A 25,365-nucleotide genomic window follows, 5' to 3' on the forward strand; every position below is an offset into this window, starting at 1 on the left:
TGCTCCAAAAATCTCAAGGTCCAAATTCACGTGTGAACTTAGCCTTAGGGTGAGTTCAAACGGAGATTTTTGGTCAGGATTTTGAGGCCGTATCCGCCTCAAAATCCTGACCAAAAAGACGGCTCCCATTGAAATCAATGGGAGTCGCTCAGGAGTAGTTTCCGGGTGCCGGCTATCCCTGTGCGATGTTGCGGCCATGCTTCCGTGACTCCTATTCACTGAATGAATGGGGCCGCAGAAATATGGCTGGTGCACCTGTGCCATTCATTCATGGCTGGTGGCTAGCGCATGGCCGTAAAAACCGATCAGTGGGTCGAGTCCAAAACAGAAGACCAATGAAATTCATCCGTTTCTTTAACAGGCCATTAAAATTGGATGCAAAGGCGATGACATTATGACTCCGAAAACAGAAAAACGGACATGGAACAAAGGCAAAAGGGATTATACTTGGCTGACAAATATGTAAATGCAGTGGCGGATCCAGGGTTTGCGGGGCCCTGGGCAATTGACTTTGGCGGGGCCCTACGCGGCGCAGCAAATTAGGCCCCGCCCACTTTTATGTTGACTCCGCCCATTCTCATTCATTTTTCATGTGATTCCACACAGTATAATCCTCCTACAGTCACCTGTAAATTATATGTCCTCCCTCCATCTCTCCCCATTTCCATATACACCCTTCATCTACCCCTAGTTTCATGTCCCCCCCTCTATCTCTGTCCCCAGTTTCATGCCATTCTCCCTCTTTATCTGCCCACAGTTTCATGTCTCCCCCCAGTCTCTGCCCCAGTGTCATGCCGTTCTCCCCCCTTCATCTGCCCCAATGTCATGCCATTCTCTCCCCTTCATCCGCCCCAGTGTCATGCCATCCCCCCCTTCATCTGCTCCAGTATCATGCCATTCTCCCCCCTTCATCTGCCCCAGTGTCATGCTGTTCTCCCCACAAACCCTGGATCCGTCAATGTATTCAGCTCATCGGCGGACGGACGCCGATGAGCTGAAATCGTGACAGGCAAGTGCCGGGGGGCCCCCAGAGGCTCTGTGGGCCCCAGCACTTGCCCAACTATGCCGAGCTGACCGGGACCATTTTGTTAGGGCCGTAGTCCAGTTGCAGAAATTTCCGGAACAAATCTGCTGTGTGAATTCATGTTAAAACCCTTCTGCAGTGCCCATAGCTATACTGTATACCCTGTGGGGTGAGGGGCTGATTATTTATTATTTAGAGGGTATGTTTACAGCATTTTCCAATAGGCCAGTGACATACAAGCACATGTCCATATATGTCTCTACTAAGCCCTTCCATGTTCCCCTCACAAGACCTTCCGCATTTTGGGAGCGCTCAGCTGAGATAACAAGCGCCCTGTCCGTGTCCCCCTCTCTAAGCACAGCTGACTAGGAAGAGGCTCCAGGGATGCCGGCCCCGCCCACCGGTGACTTCCCGGTATTGACATCACCCTCTAGTCCCCGCCCACTTCTCATCCTCACGTAGCTCTGCTTTCGGTTCCTCTGAAGATGAGGGGCGTGGTTATGCCAATGAAGGGGCGCGGCTACGGTGGCCGTCACTTGAGCCCGGTTGCTGAGCTGCGGGAGTGTCACAGACTGAGCAGAGAAGAAGAGGGAGAGGAGGCGCAGAGCAGCGCAGGCCCCCGCACAGCCCAGGGCTCAGCACAGCGACTCTATGGACACACGCACATTGTCTTAGTGCATTTAGTGGAATGTATATTTATATTTGTAGCAGAGAATTTATTATATAGCTATATTATTATATACAGAGGAGGATATAGAAGTATATGTCTATTTATTACTAGAGTATATAGGGGATTGCAAACATGGCACAGCCACAAAAGTTTTTTGAGAACCTGTCTGGAGCTGGTAAAGCCATAGGGGTCCTGACCAGCGGAGGAGATGCCCAAGGTAAGGTGCAAGAAGCCATTGCCTGCTCACTGCTATTCATGTCTTGCTTCACTATATATATATATATATATATATATATATATATATATATATATATTTATTTATACGTATCTATATACTGTATATGTATACATTATGCAATACATACAGATAGATAGATAGATAGATAGATAGATAGATAGATAGATAGATAGATAGAGATATACAATGTTGTGCATTTAACCCTGGTCAGTGTGCGGTCAGGTTCGCCTTGCACAGCTCATTGACCACCCCTCACCCCCCTCCAAGACTCATAGGAACCCATAGTCTTGGATAGCCATGCTATAACCTTTATCCGATCCCCAGGGTGCATATCCACAAATTTTGCATTTAGCAAATGTCCACAGATGTAGCAGAGCTGTGTTAGTTGTGTGCCTACACCCAGCACTACTGTATCTGCGTGATGTAGATTCGCCCTGTATATTCTCAAGGTCAGGCCTCATCTGTCTACATCCCCTGGCGCTGAGCTGTTCTAGATATTATGTAACCATCATAATCATAATATTTATATATTAGTAACATTTCGCCTTGCTTTACTATGCGGGGTAGAGAGTATATCCAGTGTATCTCTTTAAGAAGACCACTTTTTATCCAGGCCAGATTTTTAGTTCCAGTATATATTTTGCGCACAGGTCATCTCCTTTAGCGTCCTCTTTAGAAGACCACGTTTCAATGCAATTTTTGGTGGTTGTCTTATATAATATCGCGTAGATGACCCATGACCTTGTCCATCACCTCTCACACTGTTCACATTTCCATTGGTGGCTCCATTGGAAATTCTGTCTTATATTCAGGGAAAATGCTATTCTTCTTGTCAATATGATGGACACAAGGACCCATAATAAGTCATTGGGGTTCGGTGGGCGCCACTAGTGTCTCTCCATTTTTTTCCCATTGGAGCCGAAAAATCAGAACAAAACTATGAAAGTGTGAACAGAACCTGATAATGGTAAACACTGACACTTGGGGTCGTTGCATAAAATCAACGGCAATTTATTGATGGACAGTACTAATAAACCACCTTCAGGAACGAGTCAGATAAAGCCCTGCCAGCTGTACCCATGCCAGCAGCCTAAATCTCTTCATTCCACTTACACATTGCAGCCCATAAGTCCCTTGGGGCACAAAATGCTAACCAGTTGGCTGTAGGCCTTGGAAAATAGTATGTGAGCCCTGACAGTAAGATCACACTCCCTTTCCACTTTTCTCCCCGAAGCTACCCATTAGTACATAGTGTGGGTGGACCCGACTGCACATTGCCCATTACTGTACAAGGGAAGACTCCTGGAAAATGGTGGGATTCTCCATGAGATAGCAGAGCAGGCGGGTCACCTATGACAGGAGGCAGCTCCTGGGCTGAGCCGTGCTCTCATGGTGACTCGACGCTGCTGCATTGCAGGGTTTTCATGGAATGACTACTCTGTATCTTCACATCCGCACATTTCTCCACCTCCCACACACTTGGCCTATTTACTATGAGAATCACTACTTACTCTAAGCAACACGTGCTCCTCCTGCTGCTATAGGACTACAAGGCACAGAGTATCTTTACTTGTGATGCTGGTGCAAACAGCAAACGCTGGAAGGTTCTCTATTTTTGGCTCCCGTGGTATTTCCTTTATTATAGGAAAGCTAAAGTCTGCAGTCTAAAACTGCTTCATATGTGTGTGAATGTATCCGTGGGTTATTAGAACCAGTATGTGTAAAATAAAGTAGAGATTATATACTGAATCCCATATACTGAATCCCTTTACTGGTGTGAAAAGGCTGATAACAGAGAACAATATATTGAATCTAGTGTAGATGATGGAGATGCAAATATACGTTATAGGCCCGGTTCACATCTGTGCATGGGTTTCTATACTGGGAGTCCACTTGGGGACCCACCAAACGGATACCTAATCCGCATAAAAAAGCGGTTACCATAGGAAACCCGCGGACCCCATAGACTTTAATGGGTCCGTGAGGTTTCCGCTCTAAAAAAGCGAGAGAAAAGTGCTGCTTGCAGGACTTTTCTCTCTGCATTTTTCATGCAGAGAGGGGAACGGAATGGCCCGAACGCAGATGTGAACCGGGCCATACTGATATACAATCACTGTCTGACTACATCTGACTATAGCTTCAGCGGTCCCACAGAGTTGAATGGAGCTGCAGGGTTACAAAGGGTCTCCATTCTCAGACCTAGTGGTCTACAATGTTTCCCATATCCTGTGCATTGGAGGTTAAGCATAAACCTAAGTAAGGGCTCGTTCACATCTGCGCCCGGTCTCCGTTCTGCAGGTTTCTGTTTCCTGCACAAAACTGAGCAGGAGACGGAAACCTGCAGGACTCTTTCATACCCATTCATTTGAATGGGTTTGAAAGGTGAGTGCCGGTGAGCGTTTTATGCTCTCCGCCGTGAAACCGTTTTTTTAAAACTGGACACAGAGTCGGACATGCAGTACTCTGTGTCCGGTTTAAAAAAAAAACGGTTTCGCGGCAGAGAGCATAAAACTCACCGGTGCTCACGGCCGGACCCGGTCTGACAGCTTTCCATCTTCTGTATGCAGAAGACGGAAAGCTCAGAACGGAGTCCGGGCGCTAGTGTGAACCCAGTGTAATAAAGCTTACCAGTACGTTCCCTGAACTGGATAAGCATTATTAAAAATATATGCCCCAGTCCCTGTTTATTACCTGGGGAGGCCAGAACTCCAAAACTTCTGCTGACGCTCTAACTCTCGGTCACATGACTGACTCCACCATACTCAATGGACCCGCGACCTGTGTAAAGGAAAGTCGGTGACGCCAGAGAGAGTTGGAGCGGCTGCAGGGGAGACAGAGGAGCATGAGTTTTGGCCTCCCCCTTTAGAAAGGTAGTAAACAGGATTCTGGATTGTCGGGATGTAAATTAGTAATTAAGTTTATCCATTGCTGGGAATTCACTGGTAAGCTTTATTACACCCCAGATATAAGCTGGTCATACATATCATGTCAGTGTTAGCTGAGCCCACTAATTTCAGGAATGTCGGGTAACTATTTAATATGTATGAGGACACCCCGACTATTCGTGACGTGATGTTCGGGAAAGTATCAGGCATGTTGAATTTTACACTCCCGATCCTTTTATTCTTATAAGATAAGATATAAGCTGACATTGGAGACGTCTGGTAGCTCTTTACTCTTCCCTCCCAATTCTGAACATGTATACTTGGCCGAGTCGAACGTATAGGTGCATAGGGGGGTTGAGAAGAATTAGGCGTGTTCTACCAACATCCATTGATGTGGGGGACGTTTAGCAGTAAGTTTCCGCACAGTCCTACTAAATCCACATTGATATCACAAATTGTGCCGAATGACAAACTCAACTTTGCTACATCTTGATATTATTGCACATTTGCAACCATGCGATCTAATCTTTCATTCCGTCATAAGAACATTTAGGATGCTTTGTCATCTGTAAGTTGCTATATCATCCTGTATGAGTTTCCATGACACCTGTGATGATGAAGATGATGGCGATGAGGGTCAGCGTGCTGTCTCTTCTATCCTGTAATCCCTCCCTGCTCTCCTTCTCCTCCCAGCCCCTCTGGATGTGTGTACGTGCAGCAGTCGGAGTCCTTGCTGAGCTTCCTCTGAGTCACGTATTCTGGGAGGAAGCTCTTGTGGGCAGCATCACCCTCATCATCTTCACCTCTAAATGTACTTCAAGGTCTCACCAGTGTACAGCACCAGCCTATGTATTGCATAGGACTGTGGGTAAACCTACCAGTTTGAGCCCTAAAGGGTTAACAGCGGCGGCGATGATCATGCATGTAGAGGCAGAGATGTATGCAGCCAGGATATATTTAGATGGAGCACACGTGATCTATCATCTAGCATATACCATGATGATCCCCGCAAATATTCATCGCCTTAAGAACATTATAAATGAGTATTTATGTAGATGGAGCAGAGCTCAATACGACAAGTGCAATAAAGCAGTAGGGGTAACGCTATATTTAGGAAACTTCACACTAAGCATGAATATCTCTGCATGTGAGTGTATAGAAATATACTGCATGCATAGGGGTGACTACCAGGATGGCCGGCATAGAAGCCGCTATAGGGTCCAATATATAGGGGAGCTCACACCTACTCACTCAGGCATATGGGCAGCCTGTCATGTCTCTGGATGATGGAAGGGAACATTTATTTTTGCTGTATTTTTCTCTCATGTGTTTATTTTTCCTGCATGGTGACATCATTAGGTTTTTCTTTGCTGTGCACTGATGTCATAGTATAAGTGCCATGCTTTATGTCTGACTCGTAATATAGCTTCATTGTGTGCATTATAAGTACAGTCACATCACTGTGTGCACGCAAAGTATAGCACTATTGTGATGTCTCTGTGTAGATTATTTCACTTTTCATGTTACTTAGTGTGTTATCTCGTGACATGACTGCGTGCATTACCCTGTACTGCGACATTACTATGTGATTTATCACACTGTTGTGATGTCACTATGTACATTTATTCTGTACTATGACTTTACATTGTACATTGTCAGTGTGTGCGTCATCTCTGTACTATGACATCACATTGTGCATTATTCATGTATTATGGCATAACTTTGTGTATTATCCATGTACTACGACATCACTGTGTGCATTATCCATGTACTGTGACATCACTGTGTGCATTATCCATGTACTGTGACATCACTGTGTGCATTATCCATGTACTGTGACATCACTGTGTGCATTATCCATGTACTGTGACATCACTGTGTGTATTATCCCTGTACTGTGACATCACTGTGTGTATTATCTCTGTACTGTGACATCACTGTGTGTATTATCCCTGTACTGTGACATCACTGTGTGTATTATCCCTGTACTGTGACATCACTGTGTGTATTATCCCTGTACTGTGACATCACTGTGTGTATTACACCTGTACTGTGACATCACTGTGTGTATTATCTCTGTACTGTGACATCACTGTCTGTATTACACCTGTACTGTGACATCACTGTGTCAAATATAAGAGGATTGTGATGTTACTGTGTTCAGTATTTCAGTTCTATGACTTTACTATGTGCATTATCTCTGTACTATGACATCAGCCTGCGCACTATGTCTGTCTGTGATATGGCGCAAATTCAGGAATAATGTTGTCTTTTAATGACCCTTCCTCTATCAGGCTGTGTAACTGCATAGGAAATCTACACAAATCATCTTTACGGCATTATTCACGCATAACTGATGATAAATCTGGTGGGGTTAATGGCTCTGCCCCCTGCATGCCTCCTTTTTGGGAACAAGACGGAAAAAATAAAAGTTGCAGTCATGACTTGCTCAAACAATTGCAACTGCTCCAGTTGGCGGGTCAGATTCTAGGTGGGCGTGAGTTATCAGTCACTGACTGGTGTAGATCTGATATAAGGTTCACCTACATGCGATAGAATTACTGCTGTACCCTCTTAGTAATCCTGACCAGTCATACGCTTGTCGGGAAATCCATTAAGACTGGAATAAGAATCTCCAGTCTTAATAAATTCATCCACTTGTCCCTGTACCGTGCTATCACCTTATTGCCTTCCTATGGGCCCCAAGGGGACATATTATAACATTTTATATTATTATTATTCAGTTTTTCATATTTTAATATCATATCTATGGGTGGAAACCTCCGTAATCCTACACATTAAAATGCGGGTTTGGAGGAAAGGCCTGGTATACTGGTATTATGTATAGCATGCAGTATGGATATCACATCCTTCCCCCTTCCAGTGATTCAGTCATTGAGCCTGTCCTTGAGGGAGTGACATAAGACCGGCCACAATGATGAATTGCTGAATGAACCTTTCTTTTTCTATAGATTGGGAAGTGTAATTGCTATATCATTAGCTTTGGCTGTAGCTATACATAGTCCTATCAGGCCCAGGCGACATATCACTACCTGTTGGCAGGTGCATAGTCATAGTGGGTACAGTGGTAGCAGTCACTACTGGGCCCTGGACTGTAGGGGGGCCAAAAGTCCCTGTGCCACATAAAATATACTACTATTCTAAATGGCACCAGGTAGATAGGGGACCCCTTACAGAGTTTTCATTGGAGCTCAGGAGCTTCAAGTTATACCTCTGCCTATTAGGAATAGTAAATTAGTAAGATGGCTGCACAGTGATCACTGCAGTGAAAGCACACGGACCCCATAGACTATAATGGGGTCCATGTGCTTGCCGCCAGATCTCCGCAGGACTCATGCAGACAGGAAAGCACTTCACAATCTACTTTCCATGCCCGATTCATGCAGCCAGCGCACGGCAAGCACACAGACCCCGTTATAGTCTACGAGGTCCGTGTGCTTTTACTGTATAGCGCTTGCAATTGCGTTTGGTATTCTGTTCGGGGGGGTCCCCATGCAGACTCCTCAAACAGAATACCGAACGCAGATGTGAACAAGGGGTAAGGCTCAGTTTACATCTACACTGGAGGATCTTTTTGCATTATCCATTGCAGATTTGATCACATTTGATGTAAAAAAAAAAAGCACAACACAGTAATGAATCTGGCACAGCAATGTGGGGGCCCTTAATTTAACCACAACACAGATGTGAACAGGGCCTTACATGTATGCAAGTGTCGTGATGAGGACAGATTCACATAGGAAATGTTATTATATTAAGAAATTAAAATAAACATACACTTAGAAAACCGAGTATTCATATTCATGGATATCTTATAGAATCAGTTGTATGTTTGTGGCCACTTTATCTAACCAGTTTTGGGTAAAAAATAAGGGTACAACAACATGCCTTACTCCCTTTGCAAAGAGATGGCGATTATAACTATATAGTGTCACATATTTGCAGAACAGAAAATTAAGACTTAAGAAATTAAGACACAAATAATTACATTATTGACGTAAAGACAGAAAAATGCAATTGATGTCAGGAAGGGTCCCTAAGGATTTAAGGACTGTGAAGGTGAATTGAATGGCGCTGGAAGGGCACAAGTGTGCTTTAAAATAGCCCTGGAGCATCAGGTGTGACCTCAGTCCAACCAAGCAAGGTCATTAGAGGGAATGCATTGAATATTTCGAAGAGATTGCATTGTGGAGGTGGGGCGGGCGCTGTCATTGGAGCCTGCAGGGAAAGATAAACCAGCAGACCCTTGGCTTGAAATAGACCTTTTATCCTCCACATTTAGAATAAGGAATATGGTTCTGTCCTTCAGACTCTGAAGATGTAAGCAAAGGTCCCCAGGGTAATTGTTAGTGTACATCGATGGAGGCATGGCCAGCGTCCAGACAGTGCATTTATGCAATGTACAATATGTAAGTGCTTATTCTCTATGGAGCCATAATCGTACCATAGTCTAAATAAAGAATTCCCAACAAAGTCATATGCAAAATACAGATAATGTACCAGCATGATATGGATAGATAGATAGATGATAGATAGATAGATGATAGATGTATGGATGGATAGATAGATAGATAGATAGATGACCATCCCCTTAACCTCGGCTCCCCTGATATCAGTAGGACATAAAGTTCTTACCTGTACAATCTGTGCATCTAAACACTGCCGAAAGTCAAAGGAATTCTGCAGATATCATATAAAGGAGGCCAAACTTACAGTAACATTTTTTAAATTCTGCATCCATGTGTGTTGAATCACCAGATACTGTGGGGAAAATGATATAAATCTCACCTAGCTTTAATATATGTTATCACAGATTTGTGCTTGTATCACAGACGAGTGTTCATGGCCACCCCCAAGTCTACCGCCGCAAATACACAGCTTTATAGACAACCTCGTACATCTGAAACTGGCCTTAGGATATATTCACATGGCAGGTTTGTTGCATCATTTCTACAACTGAATGGGTCTTGGAGAAAACCATACACATGCTGCAGAAACAACCCCATTCAGATGTATGCGACAAATCTGCCCTGTAAATATATTACAAGTTTGTATCAGGTCTATTGGCATGTCGTTGCATCAGGTCTATTTGCAGGCGTGTGATCTCAGTGACACACAGAGGCTGCATCTGGACCTATTACTTTTCATCACGGAAAAAGAACGATTGTGGGACGGTGATTGGGCAGTGCCAGATAGTGCAGGTTCACGCCTACAGCTGGTAACACCTAATTGTCAATTTATTTATACATTGCTAGGAGGAATAAGAGAGCAATGGCACAACACAAAATATTAAGTAAGGGCTCGTTCACACGGGCACAGAGGGAGCAGATTATGGCGCGGAATCCACCTCCACAATGGAGGTCTATGGAGACCGCTAGTGTTCTTTTTTCCGCTAGTGGCATGTTGCCGCTGCCAGAAAAAAGAATGGAGCTGCCCCTTCTTCAGGCAGAATCCACGGCTGATTCAGCTGCGGCATCCGCCTTGTGGCAGCACTCTCCGGACTAGACCCATTCATTTGTACCTAATCTGGAGCGGAAAGCTGCTACTGGATGCTGTGCACTGTACCAGCATCTCATCACGGCTGCCGCGGCGGAATATGCACACGCAGAAATGTGAGTGAATTTAGCCTAAGATGCCCAAGAATTGTTATTTCACAAAGAATACAATACTATTTACTAAAATAGACATGTGAGGAAAGATGGCACATTCCCTTTAAGGGCTCGTTCACACAGGGGAAAGAGGGGGCGGATTTTGGCGCTGCATCCTCCTCAAAATCCGCCCCCTCACAATAGAGGTCTATGCAGATCGCTAGTGTCCTTTTTTCCGCTAGCGATTTGTTCCCGGTAACAGAAAAAAGAAGAGAGCTGCCCCTTCTTCAGGCGGATTCCGCGGCTGATTCAGCCCCATTGTCTGCTTCGCGGCAGCACCCTCCGGGCTAGGCCCATTGTTTGGGCCTACTCCGGAGCGGAAAGTCGCCACTGTTAGAAGTCGTGGTAGGCGCATTTTGGTCTTATTTTGACGCGGCTTCCCGCGTCAAAATCAAGACTAAAATACGTGGTCCCGTGCCCTGTGTGAACGGGGCCTATGGCCCCTTTATACCTATGGTTTCCTCTGCGTCCACCAGCATAGATATAGAGGGGCGTTCACACTACCGTTGGTGACCGCTCAGCAGTGTCCGTGGTTATTGTCCGTACAAGATTTTAGCAAAGAACACTAGCTGGTCCGTTTGCAATTTCCATTCATTTCAATGGGATTTTATCTTGTGCCCTTTAGTGTCCGTTTACACCCATGTCCTTTTATTTCAAGTGGACGAAAAAATCCTACATGCAGCAAGTGTCCGTTTTTTTTTTAACATTAAAGTCTATGGGCAACGGACATATAATGGGCAGTAACTGATAGCCATCAGTTATTATCCGTCTGTGTCCTTTATGATAGGTGTCCGGTTTTTTTTGTGTGTTTTTTAAATGGACACCTTCTGTGTGAACTCTACCTTATTGACATGCTGCCATTTCCAAAACTGCAACGGTTTTGGATATCGCAGTATTTCCACTGCGCAGGTTGGGGCCCCGGCCTAAAGGAATTTTATCATATCATGCTTCAAATAAATGCCATATAATGAAAAAAATAGATTTATTTTTTTATAGACACAGTAACTTTGTACATTTTATATGTTTTTCCCTTTTGCCTGACATCACACTTTGTATCCTATGAAGCCCCCTGTTATCTTTGACTTCTAATGATGGGTATCTGATTCCCTGTATACTGCTGGACACCTATATCCTCTGTATCCTTCCATGATCTGTATTCTGAGCCTCATTGCTTTATTGGAGCTTTTTGGAGAACACAAAGATCATTACAGTAATCCCTAAAACAGTGACCTAGAGGATTAAAGTGTAACTGATGTTGTAAATATGTGGGTCTGTGGGTGCGTGTGGGGGTGCCTGTGTGTGTGGGTTCATGTGTGTGTTTGCCTGTTTTATGTGGTTGTAATTTTAGGTGTGCTTATTTTAGGAGTGACCTGGGAGGGTCCATTCGCTTTCTGATGAATGAAGAAAACATAAGGCCCCCTGTAAATCCTCTAAGCCTATTACACAGCTATGAAGCTCATCTTCGTAACTACCTAGGATACAGTGCATGCATATACAGGCGGGCAGGTTTACTGATACTGCCTAAGTTTTAGGCTTTTTTGACTAAATGCACACAAACATGTGCACCTGCAGGTTCATGGTAAACGGCGCAGATGGCTCATCGATGACATTCATGTGCTGCTCTTGCCCTTCACGGACCCATCATTCTTGCAGTGAGACCAAGCTGTTAGGGTAAGTTCACACGGGGTTTTTTGGTCAGGATTTTGAGGCCATACATGCTCATTGTTTCAGGCGGATTTGCCTCGTGAATCCGCCTGAAGACACTCCCGACTAGGCCCATTCATTTGGGCCTAATCCGGAGCGGAGTGCACGACTGAATGCCGGTGCACTGCACTGGTATCCAGTTGCAGCTACCCGTATTTTGGTCTGGAACCTGAGGCAGAGGCCTAAAAAAACCCCCATGTGAACTTACCCTAAAGTGGAGAAGAATAGAACCTTTTCTGAGTTTTGCCCTGGGTTCATGGACCCCAGCACGGACCTGTGATAATATGCAGGTTTCGTTATGGTGCCTAGGAAATAATAGTCCAGTGTGCTAGCATTAAAAACTTGGCTAGCACCTTACAAGAACACATTTGTGTGCATGGAGCCTTAGATCTGGTACAAAGCATGTAAGCCAGTTTTTTGGTGCAAATTATATCCGAATTTTGACCCCCTCTTTCTTAGTAAATCTCCTCGGTATCTCCTGAATTACCAGTTTTTTAGTGTCATCTAATGTGACAGCTCTCACAATATCAAGTATTTCCTGGTTGTGAGATGGCCATGAAGGGAGAAGGAACTTTCCACAAAGGCTTGAGCCAATGAAACTGAATGGACTGCTAAGGCTAGAACTACATGGCGACTTTGGCTGCGACACTAGGATTTCAGCGTGCCCGATCCTTTTGTTCCTGGGAAGATAAACCAAAGGGGTCATACACAGTCCAGTAACATTAATGTGACCACCCGTCAAAATCTAGAATAACCACCTTTGGCAGAGCGGACCTCTGCGAGACGTGCAGGAAGAGAGGGGATGTTGTGATGATGTCACTGGGATGTTGAGCCATGCCGACTCCAGTGCCGCTGCCAGCTGCGTTAGGTTACGCAGTTGAGCATCCATGGTGTGAACAACCTGATCGAAGTGGTCCCACAGATTCTCGATTGGGTTCATGTCCGGGGAATTTGCTGGCCAAGGGAGTATGGTAAACTCATCCTGGTGCTCCTCGAACCAAGCACGTACACGGCGAGCTTTATGACACGTCGCATTGTCCTGCTGGTAGTTGCCATCATCCTGAGGAAAAACAATTCGCATGTAGGGGTGAACATGGTCCGCAAGGATAGATGCATACTTGTGTTGATCCATCGTGCCTTCCACAATGATGGCTGATGACACGTGCCTTCTGCGATTGGTTATTTAAGGTTGACGTCAAAAGTAGTCACTGGTCACATTAATATGGCTGGACTGTGTATATTTGCTTTTTCCTCTCTCCCCGTAGAAAACACATGAATGGTCATCTGAGCTGAACATACATGGGGTAGTCGGGAGAGATAGCTGTCAGCTCTATAATGTATCTGGACAGCTTTATAGCCTGATCTCAGTGATTTACTACATTATTGATCCTTCTCTAGATGACCCATCTCTTGCCTAATGAATGTTAGAAGACAGAAGTGAAGACATGTTGCGGCGCCGGCGGCACGCTGATCCATGCTCTGGTGTTGACAATTACATTTCGTCATTTTATTTGATTATTCCTTGTTAATAGCTGCCTGGTTTTATAGATTTACCCCTTTAGGCCTAGGCCACACAACAAAACGGACTTAAAAACAGCAGTGGAAAAAAATTCATCGAAAATATTTGTGTTTTTCACTAAAAGATGAAAACCTAGCAATATATTTATCTCCCTGCTGTTTCTCTTGCCTTTGCCCCAATGCCAGGGTGCTTCCTCCTCCAGTACCCTTTGTGCTTTCTGACCATGGTCTATTGTCATTGCACTAATAAAGTCTGCTTTTTCTTGCAGGTATGAATGCAGCCGTCCGTGCTGTGGTTCGGATGGGAATCTATGTAGAAGCCAAAGTTTACTTCGTCCATGAGGTAGGTTTCATCTCTTCTGTTTGATTTTTATATAATGGATTCTATGGAATCATAAAATATTCTTTCATGTGATCAAAGTCCAGTGATTGTTTAGTATTGCAACACACTTTAATATCTAAGAAGCACAGAGGTTGTGAGTTTGGAGTTCTTGAGATTTTTTTAAAGGGAACCTGCCAGGATTTTTATTTTTTTTTTCATCTCAAATGGACCCCTGAAACTGTAGCGTCATTTATTCACTTTTCCAGATGACTGATAAAACACTAGTTATAACATTATTTTGCATGTTCATATTTTCCTTAATGGGGCTTTCCTAGACTTATTCATTGATGACCTGTTCTTAAGATAGTTCATCAAATAAAGTTTGTCAGGGCTCCAATACCTGAGCCCCGGGCTGATCAGCTGTTTGGAGAGGCTACATCACTCAGGTGATCATTGCAGCCTCTTCCATACTTACTAAGTACAGTACTGCACATTTCAGCAGACGTTGTGCCTGGTGTCTCAGCTCAGTCCATTCACTTGAATACAACTGAACTGCGATCGACAGATGAACATAATGACACATGACCTGTGATGCTCCCACTTCAAACAGCTGATCCATGGGGGTCCAGGGTGTCAGACCTCCACCGACCTTCAAGTGATGACCTGTCCTAAGAATAGATCATCAATTACAAAGTCCCAAAAAAAACCTTAGGCTCAGTTCACACATAGTTTTTTGGTCAGGATTTTGAGGCCGAATTTGCCTCAATATCCTGACCAAAAAGTCGACTCCCATTGAAATCAATGGGAGACGGTCAGTTCTTTTTTCCGGGAGCCGTTTCTTCCGGCTCCTGAAAAAAGAAGCAACATGCTCATTCTTCAGGTGGATGTGCCTTGTGAATCTGCCTGAAGACACTCCCTCTTCCCGACTAGGCCCATTCATTGAGCCTAATCCAGAGTGGAGTGCGCGACTGCACCGTACTGCACCACAATCCAGTTGCAGCTACCCTTTTTTTTGCTTATAAGAGTTACAGAAACAGCGTAGCAGAATCTGCTAAACTGTTTCTTTCCATCCCAAGGTATGGACTCTGTATAGCTTTATGTGCTATGTAATAGAACAACTGCGTCCATGTTTCTTTAAAGGGAGTCTATCAGTAGGAAAAACATGATTAAACCAGCCCCAGTACCTGATAGTGCACAGACTCCTGATCACAGTGCTATACTTTGTCTGCAGAATCCCCACTTCATGTTCTTGAAAAACAGGTTTTTATTCTTATGCAAATGGACTAAGTGCATGGGGAGGGGGTGCTAGAACGGCTGAGCATTGCCGCTAAATCTTCCCCTCGTTCCGTCACCCTCTCAGCAACAATGATGTCAGTGGAGCTCTCCCCCAATTCTAAATTGCTTTCATTGCCAGCTTCAAAAATTTACACTAGCTAACATGAAGGGCAGAACCTAATAAATATATCTGCACACATTAATAAGATTAGTCTGGGCCGCCAGCCAGGAGGTAAAATGATCTTTGATGAAACACTGAATAATTGTGCATTCTGCAAAGCTCAGAGAGATAGGTGATATGAAAGACATTCCATGAGAATAACCGTATGACCACACCAAATGCAGATATACAAGGAAAGTGAGCGCCATACAGCTGTATCTAACAGCTTATATGATGTGACTGTCAGGGTTATACTCTAGTGGCCATAAACAGGCCTATGTCTTATCACCACTGAGGCAACTTCCCTTTCTTTGCCCACTATACATTAATCTTGTACATCTTGCTACCATAACTCAAGCAGTGAACACAGTTATTTCCTGTTTTTGTCAAAAATGGAGGAATCGACGTTGCAGGGATTTTCCTTAATGGCTGCCATATTGCACAAGACTTACAGGTTATTAATACGCCTTGAGGCTGAGGCCCCACGTTGCAGAAATTCAGCGCTTTTCGTTGCAGTTTTTCGTTGCAGATTTTTAAGCCAAAGACAGGAGCGGCTGCAAAAGGAATGGAAGATATAAAGGGAGATGATGGACACATAAATGACAACTAGGTTGCTAACTAATAAACTTTTAGTAAAGTTTTTAACATAGTAAAGCAGTGCACGTTTTGCCTGTGCAAAGGGAGTCTCCTTCTTCATATGAACGCAGGGATGGAGGTAACTGGGAATTGCGTTCATCTGTAGCTCCCTTCATCAACTGAACTCTCCGATCCTTAGGATAGCCCTCTTATTTTGTGTGGTCATTTTCGGCTCCTCACCAGAGCTGGCTCCATCACCATTGTCAGCGCTGTTGGGTCCAAGCCTACTTCATGAGCAAGAGCTTGGTCCTCTTGCCATGTCTCTGGGACCACTAACCTGGTCCACCTTAGGCCTGAGCTGTGATTCCTCTCTGCTATCTGTAGACAAGCTGAATGTGGTTTACCCCAAAGACAATGTGGTCTTCTGTCCGTCTTCCTTTGGTCCCAGCTCCTGCCTGGCCACCAATTCTTTTGAGAACGCCTCCATTTAGCAGACCAGACGTGAGAACTCCACCGCTCATTCCTGATAATTGGCTTATGTGATTATGTTGGTGATTAACTGACAAAACAAACGATCACTGGGTGATCAGAGGATCGCATTTATGTGACACAAAAAGATCACCATTATTGTCTGGAAATCATCTAATTGTACCGGGGGTGATGATCGCCAGTGAATGTTCCTCCACAGTGTAGTTCCGATAGAAAAGGCTGATGTAATCAAGTGCCAATTGACATGTTATATCATCGATCGTTATGTGTGGGCAGCACGGTGGTTCAGTGGTTAGTCTTGCAGTGCTGGAGTCCTGGGTTTGAATCTTGCCAAGGATGACATCTGCAAGGAGTTTGTATGCCCTCCCCATGTTTGCGTGGGATTCCTCCGACACTCCAAAGGCATACTGATAGGGAATGTAGAACGTGAGCCCTATATGGGACAATGTCCATAAAGCACTACAGACTATGATGGCGCTATACAAGTAAGCATGATAAATCAATAATAATAACAATACTCATTGTCCCCTGTATTGGACTGTGTAATAGCACTTTTCCTGTCATGACCCGTTTCACTTCAACATATCCAGTCGTGCTGAGTGGATGAGAAAATCCAATGAAATACCAATTAATTTATTTAGCACAGTTTACTGTAATTAGAAAATAATTGGAGATAAAGAGAGCAGACCATCGTGTACCGAGGAAAAATGGGTCATCTCCAAAGCTGCGCTCTTCATAATATGCTTCATGAGGCTTGTGATTGAATAAGACATTGCATTATTATTCTCAAGACTTGATACAAGGAGACAACTGACTGAGATATAAAAGGAGGGGTAAATAGGAGGCTGGGAGTAGTCTGAAGGTTGCAGGTCACTGTTGAGAATGTAATCTGGACATTGAGGATGTAAAGCATGGAAAAAAACATGCTGAGCTGGTACTAACTTTTGTTGAGCTGGTGGAGGGCTTACGCTTATACAGAACAACTTGCTTGTAAAAGCAGAGCTTCAGTGTAAAGCATTGAGGAGGGTTCTCATCAAGGAATTTTTAGCAGAGCTTAATCTGACTCGGAACGCGGTTCAACAATGATTTCCAAACACTACCCCTTCTAGCAGGGTAGCTGATGTTAGTCTCACAGGGGCGAGACCTAACTCCCCCGATGAGCACCCTTTGTTAGGGAATAACATTAGGGACTTCCTAAGGACAAATGCCCTTGTTAGGGTGGGAGTCTTGGATTCAGTAGTGTAAGGGTCAATATTCGGGTCCCACTACTCTCTATTCCTACGTGCTGAACCCCTGAATTTCTTGGTGACATTATATCCTTCCCTTATATGTGATCATCAACCCCTTTAAGCATACAGTGGGATATACCACAGCCTCCGGTTGGAGCTGTATGTCAGGAAATCCCATGTAGGTTCTAAATAGGATATGAACAAAATGAGCTGTAAGTAGTGTGAACATATTGGCCCTCATTTGCTAATCCTAATGCGCCTATAAAGTGGCCAAAAATGCGCCTCAGCTTGGCACACTTGCGGGACATTGTGCCAGTTTCTATAGGGTGTAAATTTGCAATGAGGTGCACCTACATGTGCAAGAATTACCAAGACGGCAGACCCTTGTTAAGTCTGGTGCCAGTCAAGGAATCAATTAAGATTGGTCTAAGGGCCCGTTCACACGGGGCAAGAGGGGGCGGATTTTGGCATGAATCCACGTCAGAATCCGCCCCCTCACAATAGAGGTCTATGTAGACCGCTAGCTTCCTTTTTTCCATGAGTGGTATGTCCCCGCTCACGGAAAAAAGAAGCGAGCTGCACTTTCTTCAGGCGGATTCCGCGGCTGATTCAGCCCCGGCGTCCGCTTGGCGACAGCACCCTCTGGACTAGGCCCATTCATTTGTGCCTACTCCGGAGCTGGAAGCCGCGACTGTCAGAAGCCGCGGCAGTCCTGGCAGGTGCATTTTGGCCCTATTCTGACGCAGCTGCCTGCGTCACAATTAGTACCAAAATACGTCATGCCATGCCCCGTGTAAACTAGCCCTAAGACTCGCCGGTCTTAATAAATTCCACACATAGTATCTACTGTAGGTAGAGAACTGCATTGTACTCATCCATCAACAAGGAATACCAGTTCTCTTGGACTTGCCTGTTGTATTATCAGATCTCTCGGCCCCCAGCTATATTACCGTATATACTTGAGTATAAGCCGAATTTTTCAGCACAGTTTTTGTGCTGAAAAAGCCCCCCTCGGCTTATACTCGAGTCAGCAAAAAAAAATATTTTTTTTCTCTTTTTTTTTTTTTTTTTTTTTTTTTTTTTTTTTTTAGGGTGGGGGGGGGGGTCTATGACCAGCTGCAATATCAATGTATAGAATCTCCCATAAAATAGTGGAGAGAAAAAAGAAGCTTTAAAAAAAATAAAAAAATAAAAGTTGTAAATCCCTCCTTTCCCTAGAATACATACAAAAGTAGAAAATGACTGTGACACACATACACATTAGGTCTCCCTGTGTCTGACAGTGCCCGGTCTACTGAATATAGGGGATCTGCAGTGCTCCTGCTCTGTCAGGAAGGGGTTAATAGGAGCACTGCAGATCCCCTATATTCAGCCAGACTGAATTCCACGTGGAAGGAAAAACCCCAGTCCTCAAGCTCAGGGAAGGGGCAGACAGACAACCAAAACACCCCCTCCCCAGCACCCAGCATCTACTACACCCAAAAACTCCGACCATTTTAATTTTTGAAATTTTCCAGTAGCTGCTGCATTTCCCCCCCCTCGGCTTATACTCCAGTCAATAAGTTTTCCCAGTTTTTTGTGGTAAAATTAGGGGCCTCGGCTTATATTCGGGTCGACTTATACTCGAGTATATACGGTATGTCATTGTATAAGCAATGTCCTAATATACAGAAATAAGATCACATCAGTGGATCATTTAGTAAGCCTGTTTCCATATTGTTGGCTGTAGAAGGATCACATTGACTTTAGGGTTTTCTAGATTGAAATGTAAGCAAAAACAAAATGCCTTAGTGGGATTGGGTCAGCCAGGGTGAGAGAACAGTAAGAACACACAATCAGCTGTTATAGCCGAAAATGTCAAAGCAGATTAACATTCAGACGTCCAAGCAAGAATAAAATAGGCCATGTAAAATTAGAAATCTGTGTTTGGATGTTACTGTAAATCAGTGTATATGAGATACGTATTGAAGAATGCATTCATGCCTATAGGCCAAAGAGGAAATGCTCCTTCCTGGGGATTTGTACTAGTGGGATATTGTTTTCTTTCTCCGGTTTTAAAGGCGTCTGTCATGTCCAAAATGTCTCCCAGACCAATTATAAACCGACGTAAAGGCCTTCAATAGAAGCAGAAATGTACAAGTGTGGCCACAAACCAATGAAGCAATGCAGAAATAATTATATTTTTAGGAGTATGCAAATCAGCCTGCAAGTGCATTGGAGGCGGGGTTTACAGATAACTACAAGTGTTAATGCCCAACCATTGTACCAAGAATGCATGAATGGGACTTAAATAGGAGTAGTAACATATATGTATGCCAGATTTCCCTACAGACAAATGCTAATTCTCTGATTCTTTAGCCGTGATTGATATTTTCAACCTATGTCTGCATCACAGTTGTCTGTAGGCAAACCTGGTAAGTCAGGTCCCGCCTCTGATGCACATCATCCAGTCTGTCTGGGATTATATGAAGAGATAGAAGGATTGGGGCAAGCCTACATCCACAGAAGATCTGTTCTTAGCTCTCCAAGATGGCGGGAACAACCTCCCTGCCCAGTTCTGCCATAAACTACCTGCAAGTACCGAGAATAGCTGATGGAAGGCAAAGGGCAAAGGTCACACCAAATATTGATGGGATTTAGATTTCTCTCTTATTCATTTGCTTCATTTTGTTAGCTATTAACACTTCTCTTTTTTAAAGCATTCTTACTTTGCAACATTTTTATCACATCTGACTCAAACTTTTGCAGTACGGTAGCTGACCTAAATATAAATAATCCATATAACCCAGAGCGTATAAGCATGGATTTCTGCTTGCAACTTTTAGCAAGGCTTCATGTTTAGACAGAGCTTGGCTCCAGGGCTTACATTCCTAGGAGTCTGGCAGAACTTTACTACTATTGTAACTGAATGCAAATATCTGATATTAGTCTTAGCCGAGCACCTTTACACAGCAATAACCTGGATGTCTGCTTCCTGTAAGGAGATTAAAATAGTCCATGTTATATAAACTATTTACACTGATGTTACACTGAGAATATAACAGTAAGACGCAGGACTGTTGCTGCTTATTCTTCATTTTTATATAATACGTATTGTAGAAAAAGCAACCCTGATGTCACGTGATAGGCGATGATGACAGTGATGATGACAGTGTCTGTAAAGCCCTGTGGAATATGTTGGTGCTATATAAGCAAGACAAATAAATAAGGCTGGATTCACATCTGTGCCGGAGTCTCTGTTGAATACTCCATTGCAGAAATTGAAGAAAATTGTCAGAGAGAAAAGTTCTGCGCGGAGGATTTTTCTGTTCACCACTTTTAGTTTTGAAACAAACCCAACAGACACCAGGCAGACCCCGCTATAGGGTGAGGCCCGGTTCACATCTGTGTTCAGGTTTCCGTTCAGGGAGTCCACTTGGGGACCCCCCGCACGGTAACCTATACGCATAAAAAAGAGGTTACCTAAGGAAACCAATTGACCCTATAGATTATAATGGGGTCCATGTGTTTTCCACTCGGTTTCCGCATGAAACATGCACAAAGAAAAGTGCTGCTTGCAGGACTTTTCTCTCCGCATCTTTCGTGAGGAAACCACACGGACCCCATTATAATCTATTGGGTTTGCTGGTTTGCTTAGGCAACCGCATGTTTATGTGTATAGGTTTCCGTTTGGGGTCTCCCCGAGCGAACTCCCCAAATGGAAACTTGAACACAGATGGCCTCACTGCTGTTGCCGCAGACTGTGAACAGGTCATCATTATGAAAAATCTTTTTGGAGCCAGACATCCCCTTTAACAAATGCAAAGAGTTGGAGTTCTTGTTGGTGGTGAAAGGTCCCCCTGGGCTGTGTTCTTGATCATGTTTCCATCTCATCCTCTGGAGTATTGCATACTGACTACTTTCCTAGTGACGGTTCCAGACTACACTACTTCTCCATTAGCACTGCTGCCACCAATTGGTGACTATTATGGGAATCCTATAGCAAAATCCATACCTCCTTGCAAGGGTTAAGGGTGAGGACCAGGGGATCTCTTAGACTCTGTACCCGCAGTCCTAGCCAGTGCCAACTAGACTATGTTGTGAAAACCCATATATCCTGGACGCCACCCTAATGAGGTTCCCTTCTCGGACTTTCACCCATAGTAATTGTCCATATAAATAATCAACGTGGAAAATTAAAAAGAACCTGAACGAAAACAAAGTCCCATTATACGATAACACAACGTCCTATCTGTATGGAAACAGAAACATTGCAATAGTAGTAAATAGGAGATGGTGTTGACTCAGTTCATGTCATAAACCTTGTAGGCCACAAGCTGCACATTCCCCTCCGTATTTATGAGCATTACAGCCTCTAATGAACTTGTAGGCCATAAATAAGCCGTGTGTATCCATAGCTCCTTGGAAAGGGGGCAGCAGCCACGATCCTCAGTGACGTTGCCAGGCAAATAATTCCCCATACGGAACAACCATGTCTGTGTTTTCACTGTAAAGTTGCCAAGAAATGTCTCAGGAAGATGAAAACCAGTGAAACGGGTTCTGATAAATACAGCGTAAGACTCACCAGTAAGACTGAGCCGTAACTGGAGAACATAAAGGTTTTCAGCACTTCCTGAACCGGTCTGAGGGACCAAACAAAGAGTTGTCTTTGGCATTGTAAATTTTTCAGCTTTGGTTTCCTCACTCGTAGATCTTCTGCTCTCAGTTTTGTAGAAGAATATAGTTGGATCCGCACCAGTTATGTGTGGTTCAGATCAGAGATGTGACTGGAATCTCCTGGACCCCAATGCAAAATCTGTATGTGCAATTTATAATATTCATGTCTCCTTATGGTGGTCTTCGGGCCCCTTGAAGCTTCTGGTTCCGGTAGCAATTTCTCTCACCGGTTCAGATGCTGAATTTAGTGTAGCCTAAGGTGCCAATAGACCTTAGGCTAGGTTCACATCTATGTACGAGTCTCTGTTGTTTGGGTCTGCTGGTTAACAGTGGTTACCCGTAGACTATAATGGGGTCCGCTGGGTGTCTGCTATTTTTATCATGAAACCGTGAGAGACAAAAGGCCTCCGTGCAGGATTTTTCTCTATGCCGATTTTCGCCGGTTTCTGCAGCAGGGTCTCTAATGGAGACTTGGAGATATGTTGGCTGTCTCCAGTGCTCCCATTGAAGTCAATGGGAACAGGGGCATGTCTCTGTTCTCTAGGGGTTTCGGATACTGGATTTACAGTAAAAAAAACCCCATTTTTAATATCATTGAGGGGTCTCAGTGCTCTGACCCCCACCAATCCAGAATGTATCCTCTATCCTCGAGATAGACTTGGAGTTGGGCTGTGAAAAGAAGGAAGAGTCAAAGTCGGTGACTTGGCCTACCAGCTCTATAGGTCTATATCCCCCTCCTGTCCTAAATTAAACACATGCACGCTCGACTAAACTGAGAGTGCACGTGTTTAGGGTAGTTGAGAGGAATCACTGTTGGAAGGTATGGGCACCTTAAGCATACAGTCTGTGTCATGCCAGTCAGATACCATACATCTAGTGTTCTTCTCTAGAACCTCTAGGCCAAATATGGTTTGCAATGTGGTTCCGCAGTGAGTATTGTGCGTCGGGCCATGCCATATGGTGGGACTTTAAAGAGGGCAGAAGCAGAACAAGTCATCTTCTCAGAAACGGGGGACTTTTTAAAAAGATACTGGGCTGTATATAGGGTATACTTTAATGCTTTACTGGATTGTCCAGGGGTCCCCTGTAGTAGGAGATATCTTCTACACTTCTGGCTGAGGATTCAAGTCCCCCACAGAAGGCTCTTTGCAGTCGCCACCAGGCACGTTGTGACATATACATTTCTATTGTTCCCATTGAGATAAGCAGGGACATGTGAAGCATGATACATGTCTAGTCTCCCTGGAGATAACCTTTAAAAATAGACAAGTATGCTATAGGGATGTGCGCTACGTGACCGTTCTTCTGCTTGGACGAGAGGGCTTCTAGTGGGGAGGTCACCGCTCATACACTTCAAGATACTTTACATTCCCAAGTTATTAGATTAATAGCCCTTGTAGTTCACTGTCACTATGGCATCTAATGTAAGAGACATGTACAAGTGTTCTATATCATAGACGGTATATACAGTGGGCAGCCATAGACATCTCTCACTGACATGGACATGGATACTTATCTGCCTGCACCCAGATGATCCGCCATGATGTACAGGGTGGCCATAAAATAACCTCAGGTGTTTGGAGTCGTGTGCAGGCTGACCCAATGGACGGAATTGCCTGAAAATTTGTATGTGTGCTAATCAAGGCATAGGGAAACGGCATGAAAAAAAAATTAATACCAAAACGCCCCACCAGGGGATAATGCGGCGCTGTACAATGAGTGCACAGCGCAAAACCCGTCTGTCGATACTTGGGGATGTCCCATTTGGACCACCGACTAGCATGACTGTTCAATGTGGCCGCCATCATGCATGGTGAGCATGGTCATCTTATGCAGAACGTGCTCGACGCTTGCGTGTAACGTCTCTGGTGAGATGCTGCGCACTTCCAACGTGATGCGGTCTTTGAGGTCAGGCAGGGTTTCGACATTCCCCCGATAAACACACTCCTTCAAGTGTCCCCACAACCAGAAGTCAATTCCGTCCATTGGGTCAGCCTGCACACGACTCCAAACACCTGAGGTTATTTTATGGCCTGTATTAGTAAATATTCATTTATAAGGCCCCTAATAGCGACTTACTGTAATATCAGGACATATTTCTGACATGTATGACACGTATCTTTAATGATTATATTATATTTGTTACGCCACGTTCACCTCTGCACAGTCACATCCCAGAAGAACACAATAATGGACACCAAGGGATGCCTAAAGGACAGAAATGGACCCCATTGACTATATTGGGGTTCTATTGGCATCTGCTTTTTAACTGAAATCTCTGTATGGAAAAGTTGGGCTTGCAATTTCTGCCCTATCTGCAGCAGACGGACACCAGGAGCACATGTACATGTAGCCTTACTTGTGTTATTTCACCAGGATTTTCACCACTGAATCCACTGCACTATTTGATGTGGGATGAAATATCCTTTTTAGCTTTCTCTCTATGTTAAAAATTGGGGTGAAGAAGAGTCACAGTGAGAGGCTGAGGGAGAAGAACCTCAGATACCAATACATTGGGCTCTATAGCATTTAAAACCATGGTTCTGGTGTCATTCAAAAGCAGAGAATCTCAGCTTAAAGGGGTTGCCCCATTATGAATACTTATCCCCTATCCAATACTCATGCGTGTCCCACTCTCCATTTGCTTCAATGGGGTTGCCGGTATTGTACTGTCCTTCAACACCCTCAGCACCAATGAAGTGAATGGAGCGCCAAACTTCTGAGATGATTTTTATAGGTAAATGAGTGATTTTTAACATACAGAGAGAAAACTAAAAAGGAGATCCCCTGCCTGGCAATGGTGAAAATCGCAGTGACTGGTTCCCTTTAAGACTCAGACATCCATGCTCAGTCCATTGTGTACACTGCTGAGCAGTCAGCCTGTGCCGCTCATATCTAATACATTATGTATACAGCTAGACGGCCGTTTTCACCCCCTACTGTTCACCAC

The 25,365-nt window shown here is 44.2% G+C and overlaps 1 protein-coding gene across 5 annotated transcripts in view; it reads left to right on the forward strand.

The window, feature by feature from the left end:
- Window positions 1–1,600: 1,600 nt before the first annotated feature.
- PFKP (phosphofructokinase, platelet) overlaps window positions 1,601–25,365 on the forward strand; it is a 77,787-nt gene continuing 54,022 nt past the window's right edge. The window contains exons 1-2 of one of the 5 annotated variants that reach the window (XM_075271616.1): window positions 1,601–1,911; window positions 13,978–14,051. In XM_075271616.1, coding sequence (XP_075127717.1) covers window positions 1,827–1,911; window positions 13,978–14,051 — 159 coding nt within the window. In that variant the 5' untranslated portion in view covers window positions 1,601–1,826. The remainder of the gene's footprint in view (window positions 1,912–13,977; window positions 14,052–25,365) is intronic. The other 4 variants (XM_075271615.1, XM_075271612.1, XM_075271613.1 and 1 more) reach the window with 4 other exon arrangements.

This window comes from Leptodactylus fuscus, chromosome 4, assembly GCF_031893055.1.
Source record: "Leptodactylus fuscus isolate aLepFus1 chromosome 4, aLepFus1.hap2, whole genome shotgun sequence".
Classification (NCBI taxonomy): Eukaryota; Metazoa; Chordata; class Amphibia; order Anura; family Leptodactylidae; genus Leptodactylus; species Leptodactylus fuscus.